Below are 7573 nucleotides of genomic sequence, written 5' to 3'. Positions count from 1 at the left end.
GTAGGACCAAGACAGAGTACTTAGAGTGCAGGTTCAGTGGCGTACCTCAGGAGGCTGACGTGGAAGTGAAGCTTGGTACCCAGGTCATCCAAAAGAAAGGAAGTTTCAAGTATCTTGGGTCTATTTTACAAGGAAATGGGGATATTGACGATGATGTCACACATCGTATTGGTGCAGGATGGTTGAAATGGAGGCTTACTTAGAGTCTTTGTGTGACAAGAAAGTGCCACCAAAACTTAAGGGCAAGTTCTACAAAGTGGTGGTTAGACCGACTCTGTTGTACGAAGCAGAGTGTTGGCTAGTCAAGAACTCTCACGTGCAGAAGATGAAAGTAGCGGAAATGAGAATGCTGCGGTGGATGTGTGGGTACACTAGGAGAGATAGGATCAGGAATGAGGACATTCGGGATAAGGTGGGAGTGGCATCGGTGGAGGACAAGATGCGGGAAGCGAGGCTGAGATGGTTTGGGCATGTGAAGAGGAGAGACATAGATGCCCGGTGCGGAGGTGTGAGAGGTTGGCTATGAACGGTTTTAGGAGAGGTAGAGGAAGGCCGAAAAAATATTGGGGAAAGGTGATCAGGCAGGATATGGCGCGGTTTCAGATTCACAGGGACATGACCTTAATAGATAGGAGGTTGTGGAGGGCTCGGTTAGGATAGAAGGCTAGTAGGTAGTCTCGCTTTTCTTTCGCACTAGTAGGCGTAGTTTTGCTCTACTTGTTTATTGCCCTTTGATTCATGCTTTTATGTGTTGGGTCTTGTCTTTTCATGTTTGTTTTATCATGACTTCTTTCTTTCTTGTTATTTCCGTTTTCGCATTACTTTGATTTGCTTGTACGTGTCGACTCTTTTTCCTTGTTTTCTTTTGAGCCGAGGGTCTTTCGAAAAGCAACCTCCCCTTCCAAGGTGGGGGTAAGGTCTGCGTACACTTAACGCTCCCCAGACCCCACACTGTGGGATTCAACTGGGTATGCTGTTGTTGTTGTTGTTGCTTACAGCGGTAAAGCATGCATTTTTACAGTCATTTGGTGTGCCTACCATGCATTTTTACTGCTATTGATCATTGATGTAGTTACCACTTACCATTACATAATGCGGATATAGAATTTAAAGGCATTGGATGCACCTGTTAAATATACATACATATCTTTGAAATATTGTTGTTAATTTTCTATGTACATGTATAATAGTCCAAGTCTTAAACAGTTAATGCACTTACATCCACTGCATATATGTTGGATCCACCTGTCTACATCAGGAAGGGCTTTGTATATCCAAAGAGTTTACTAGGAGCAGTAAATGCTTTATTTGTTTAGTTTTTACATATCTTTTTGCATTATTAGTGGCTGCGGGGCCTAAACCCCGACAAGCTTTCCATAATATCCACTTAATCTGCTGGTTAAACAGCTGTATGGGACTTAAGTTAGACAAAGGCGTAACGAATGTTTATTCTATAAAGTAAAAGGAATAATTTCTTTGCATTACAGCATGGTACTATCAAAAACAAGATTAGACTATCATGTTGCCTAGCATTGAACTTCTATGTCTCTTGACTATGTTTACAAATGAACAGGACTGTGCCTAGGTCTATATTCGTCTCAAAAGACAAAAAAGAAAAAGAAAAAAAAAAGAAGAAGGAATAATCCCTTAACCCCATATCGATTCGTCTGCACTGAAAGTTGATTATGAGTAACTAGTCCTGTTTGATGCAATCCTAGAATGCTGCTTTGTAATATTTTGTATCTTTGTGAAGGTTTGATGTATAGACTGCCTACTCTTTGTACTGTTCCTTCACTTATTACTTCTTGTTCATGGAGCTGACTGCTATCTTTGCCTGCTAGCACCAAAATGTTAATGTCTCCTTGAAGATGTGAGACTGCTTCAGACTAGTGTTACTTTCCCCATCTTCATGCTCCTCCTGTACTTGTCCATTAATGAGATTGAATTATTTTCACATAAATCTCATGGTGATAAGCTATCATCATCCGAACTCCTTCCTTGTTTCACATTATATCTGTTTAAGACTGGTAGTGGTGCACTAGCAGCTATTCTGAATGATCTTGCACCACCTACCACTGAATGATCCTGCATCCGCCTAACATCTTTACACACATTATCCAATATGGAGAGGAAGTCTCGCACGATCACGAATATTCTGAGGGGATGAGCTTCCTCTTTTGCAGCATCACCATGAAAGTATTCTGTTACCTGTTTGACCATAGATAAGGCCTTTCTTTCTTCTGCCCTTATCCTCACTATTCCATCTTCTGCCTCCTTAAGAAATACTTTCATCGATTCAAAAGCTACCTTGCATACCTTCCGTTTCATATTGCAAAATTGATCTTGCCTTATCAAGTCCTACTTCAAGCTTCAAGACATAGCTTCCCAGCACATCTGAGTCCATTGCTGCTGCTTTTTTGACATTACCAAGCTCTCTGCTTAATCCAGAAACAACTTGCAAACCTTGCTTCTTGAAATCCACCTCTTTGAATTTGATGTCTACTTTATTAGAAAGACCGTCGCCTGGGGTTTCAGAATCCAGCTCTTCTGACCTGATAATCTCCTGGACCACAAAGTGAAGCAAGGTCGTCTTCCCATCTGTTCCTTTTATATCCACCAATTTCAAAAGAGTGTCAAGTTTGAAAGCTCTTGCATCACCACGATAAGTTCCAACATTCATGCGGTTTCCTGTCCTTAAAACAGCTTCAAGTAGTTTGAGGAATAGTCTACTATTCTTCAATTCTTCACTAGCTACCTGTTCATATGATGTGCAATGCACCAGAGTTATTATGATTCTTTTAAATTATTGTAAGGAAAGTCTAAATCCAGGTATAGGTGCAGAAAGAAATTTTAGCCTAGCTAATGTATTTTAGGTAATTAGTGCAGTATTTCTTCAAGAGTGGCTCAAGTTTACCAGTGGAATAATTTGTTGTAGTCAAGATTCTTAGAGAGGTAATCCATGCTAATAATCTCAGTGAAAGTGTTAAATTCAACTCTAAATTAAGGCACAAAGAATGCCAATGTAAAAGTTTTAGTGCAGTTAACCTGGGACATCAATATATAACATATTTATGTCCCACCATTCTGAGAAATCACAGTCATGAGCCATACTAATACTTGTTTAAAGGAGGAGTTTAAACGAGATAATAAAAGGATAAGGGTACATCTGAACAATTCTTGAGGTATCATAGTCTAATGGAGTCAATCTTAATGTACGTTGGTGGAAGAACTTGCCATTATAACGGTTATGTGGGTCGCATATGGAAAGTCCTCGTTTAGCAAACAAGCATCAGAATTTTGTCCTAATCAAAATATTGATGTATTGTTAACATGTGAATACAAATGACTTTTAAGCTCTTCGGAGACAGTACAAAGTTAAATAGATAGTCGATAGTACCTCCAAGGTTTGGAAGGATTTCCTCAAATCATTTACTTCGCCATCAAAATTTGCTCTGTAAAGCATGGCTTCTACTCTTTTGAAGGCAAAAGGTATATCAAGCACTGTCTTGAGGAATCGTTCTGCAGGCCCTAACTTTGAGGTGTCTTCACTGTACTCTCTTAATTTTATCTCTTCTTCTTTTGTTGGAGCCATCTTGACCAAAGTCTCCAGAAGCTCAGGCCCTAGTCCTTCAGGATTTCCTGCACCACCAAAAGACATTCCATGTATGATGAAGCTGAAAAAGTTCTTCCTGAGTGATAATGTACTGGTGTCATAGGTAAATTGTTTTGGCATATAAAGAACTGAAAAATATGCAATTAATTACTCCTAACTATTAGATAATTAGCTTCGTAATGGCATATGATGTCCTCTGGTGCACTTGCTGTGATTAAGCCTCTTTGTTCAAAGATGGCACAACTTGAGACAATCTACTGATGGTCAATGTACATGCATGTCTTAAAAGTTTGGTTCAGCAAAATGCTGTTAGAGTTTTCAGGGAGATTTACAAAGTCATTAAGTAAGAATGAAAATAATATGCTGCTTCTAGATAAAATTGTTTATTAAGTTGGATACATATTTTCTGACAAGATGAAGCACATATATGTTTTCAGGAATACTGAAAACATTATAAAAGATGAAGGGATGCTCTGTCAAAATGCTTCAAAGTGTTTATTGAATTCAACAGGAGCTTGTGTGTTTGGATATCTGTTGTTTTCTGTTTTCTTGCTCTTCTGAAGAGGTTGGAGTTATTGTAGGAAAGTTTTCACCTTTGCAATAGGAAAGCTTTCTTTATTTCTGCTGAGATAATTTGATTATTCTTGAGACACCGAATGGTATTAGGAAACTCTTGAGACTACTATGGATTGGATGCTTGAACTCTATGGTGCAACTGCCATTAGGAACTTACAGTTGGAGAACTAGAAAGATATGCATTTGAAATGGCTTTCTCGTTACACTAGAGAATGGAAGTAGGAAGGAAAAATACCATATGAAAAATGCAAGTTCTCACTGGCTATTTCTAGTAATGGACTTGATTCAACTTTCTAAATGTTCTCCAATCTAAAGGTTCAAAACAATTTAGAAGCTAAGCCTATGCTTGTTATCTACCAACATTTACCCATTTCTACATTATGCAGAAAAAGATTGCACTTTCACTTGTTTGGACAGATCCTGAACTATGTTAAAGATACTGAATACCAATATGAGAGATTACATACCATTTAGAAGGGCTTCAGAAACCTCGTCCTTAGTTACATTCAATGCTCGTAACATTATGGCAATATTCTGTGACTTCTTGGGGTCAAGTACCTTATTCTCCCGCTCTACTGGAGGAAGGACTGATTTTCTTGTTGCTTCATTTGGTACAGAATTTGCTGAATTACATCCAAAAAGTGACTCCATCATGTCCTCATTCAATCTGCAATACAAAAGGTACTTCTTTGGTAAGATATTAGTGTTGCTGGTAAATCGAACCATAGTATATTTGATCATCTACTTACTGAAAGGAACTCGATTTTAATTGGTCCCACACTGTGGCTCGATCAGAGGTTGCTCGCACTTTATCCCAGTGCAAAGGCTTCAACTTGGGCTTGGATGGATCTGTATCGCCGGAATCATGTCTTTCTAAAGAACTGACACCTTCATTTTGTTCTTCAGAAGAACTTGTCTTCTCACTCCCTGGTGTTGATTTCGGAGTGGGACTCCTTGATTCTGTCTTGACCATTTGAGGGTAAGCTGTTGAAGGAACATTTCTTTGTGATCCTTCCGGTTTACGGGGTGTTGAGAATGGAAGTGGGGGCGGAGGAGGAGGAGGAAGAGGTGGTGGTGGTGGTGGTGGTGGTGGTGGTGGTGGTGTTTTTGATATTTGTTGGGCTTGGTTGCTTATCAATTGGAGCCTTGTCATATCTAGTGGAGGAGGTGCTGATGAAAACTTAGCCCTTTTTGGCACATATGGCAATTCCGGCTTAGTATACTGCAAAGGAGGCTCAGGCGGAAGTTGTTCCAACTGACCCCCTTGTTGTTGCCGCGGTGGAAGTGGAGGAGCTGGAGCTTGCTTAATGGATGGTATTATAGTATGTTTTACATCAGGGGATGAATCAGAAAGGCGTGATCTTGGAGAAGTTCTCTTTGAATAAGGGACATAATTCTTGTTGCTGCTTGGGTAACTCGGAGTGTAACAATAACCTTCTTCATTGCTAACAGAGGAGCCTTGTGGAGTATGAAATGCAGTGTCATGACTCTCCTCATCGGATGATGACATTGCAGTTGGTGAATTCATACCAGGAGGGGCTGGAGGTTTGCTCAGTGGCGGAAGGGGTTGAAGGTCAGGACTTGGCCTATACCTAGTATCCAATCTTTTTACAGAGCTCAATTTTCGATAAGGTGACTCATTAGCATCATTGGACTCAGTCACAGATGATGTCTTGGCGGGTGGCTCAACTGTCCCAATGTAAAGGAAAGTAGAAGGTGGCATTCCTGATTCCTCATTGATCCTCTGAGAATTGCCCCCTACTAGCTTTTGACTTTCATCAGGGTGCTTGACGTGGCGTTTGTAAAGGAAAAATGCCAAGGCGGATAACATTCCCAAGGTAACAATTCCAACTGATATTGCAATTGCCACTTTCTTGACTGGCTTTGCAGTCTGCGTGGCAACTGAGTTTGACACTGGATTTCCATTAGCTGGAGCTGATGGTGGTTGATGTGTCTGATCTGGTGTAGTCCCAGTTGGGACTTCTGGAAAAAAAGGCTGTTCTGGACTGGAACTGACCGGCTCGGCCGGCGGCGGCGGTGTTGAACTAACTGGAAAGAGTGGTTGATGCAGAATTCTCCTGGTGTTTTCCTTGGCAACCAAATCTTGAAATTGAGATGTGAAAGATGAATGCAGTGATAGTATGAAGAAGATGCTTAGAGCTACTGCTCTCATGGTATTAGTTTGAAGGTCTCTCTTCTATTATGTTCTTTTCCCAAATTCATCTCTGATTTTTGTTCCACATATAATTCTCAAGAGAGAAAAAGACAGTAAAGAGAAGCTTCTGTTTGCTGCAAGATCTGGTTGTTGTAGTGTGGACTGGGGTGGGTGACGTGAGCATTAGCCCGCACTTTCTATAATTATGCACTGGAATTAAGATTTTGTTATGCTTAGTTGTTTACAGTTAGTTGTGTTTAACCGGATATGAAATTATAAAATGTTAATTCAAGTTGAGTAGGAAAATAGATAAGCAATTTGATTTAAAATGAAAATAGAAATTTAAACGTCTGAACTACGGACGCATAAAGGCACAGAATGTCACAGGGGTAGTGAGAATCTACTTTTATGATATTGGGGGCTTTTTTCCACGTTAATGGAACGATGATGAGGGGATATGACAATTACTGCTGGGGCTATAAAGATCACGTTCCATGTTGCTTTTAAATTTGTCCATATAAACTTTTTAAGATTTTGTTTTTTTCCCCTAAACTTTGCCTTTTTCGCGACAGAGTGGAGGGGACAAAATAACGTTCCATCCTTTCTTCTTGGTGTACTGTTAAATATGTAGTCGAATGATGTCAATTTTAGCTTCAAAAATGGGTAATTGAAATTTATACTATTTACCTGTAATAGTCATCCCATCCATTTGCATCTCATTTTCATGTGTTTACACTTTACACGTGTTGTCTCGGTAATGAACAACTTTATTACACGGCTTGGATTGACGGGTAGCCTTCCATAGTGGAGAAAATATGAACTCTATGGTGTCTCCTTGTTTATTAAGGCTGTGAAAGTCGCCTTCACAATTGATTTAGAAAAAGCAGGCAAAAAATTTCTAAAAGAACGGCTATGTAATTCGTATTATAGTATCAATTACTGTTGGTCTTATTTAATTTTTGTTCCCGTAAGAACTGTGGTTTCAATTATCTCTCCTTTTTCTTTTTCTTTTTTAAAAAATTAAAGTGGATACCCCGCCTTCAAAATTGATTTACAGAAAGAAAAAAAAAAAATGAACAAGAAAGAGAAATCCTCAGGTACCTTGCCAAGTGAATGCTAGAGCACTTTCTTTAGATAAAACGTATCATTATTGTTTTAAGTAATTTCCCAGAAATTTCAAGAGAATGCTGGAGTACAGTTTTAGCCAACAATAACCATCACTGTAATTA

The 7573-nt window shown here is 39.4% G+C and overlaps 1 protein-coding gene across 1 annotated transcript; it reads right to left on the bottom strand.

Annotated features, from left to right (window-relative positions):
• Window positions 1-1436: 1436 nt before the first annotated feature.
• On the bottom strand, window positions 1437-6699 carry LOC132064049 (formin-like protein 6). Its single transcript, XM_059456910.1, is given in 5 exon segments — window positions 1437-2302; window positions 2304-2755; window positions 3398-3639; window positions 4657-4856; window positions 4939-6699. Coding segments are annotated over 5 exon segments (2658 nt in total). The 5' UTR covers window positions 6363-6699; the 3' UTR covers window positions 1437-1962.
• Window positions 6700-7573: the final 874 nt, after the last annotated feature.

The sequence above is a fragment of the Lycium ferocissimum genome, chromosome 7 (genome assembly GCF_029784015.1).
Source record: "Lycium ferocissimum isolate CSIRO_LF1 chromosome 7, AGI_CSIRO_Lferr_CH_V1, whole genome shotgun sequence".
Taxonomy (NCBI): domain Eukaryota; kingdom Viridiplantae; phylum Streptophyta; class Magnoliopsida; order Solanales; family Solanaceae; genus Lycium; species Lycium ferocissimum.
This window is presented reverse-complemented; position numbering and strand designations above follow the sequence as displayed.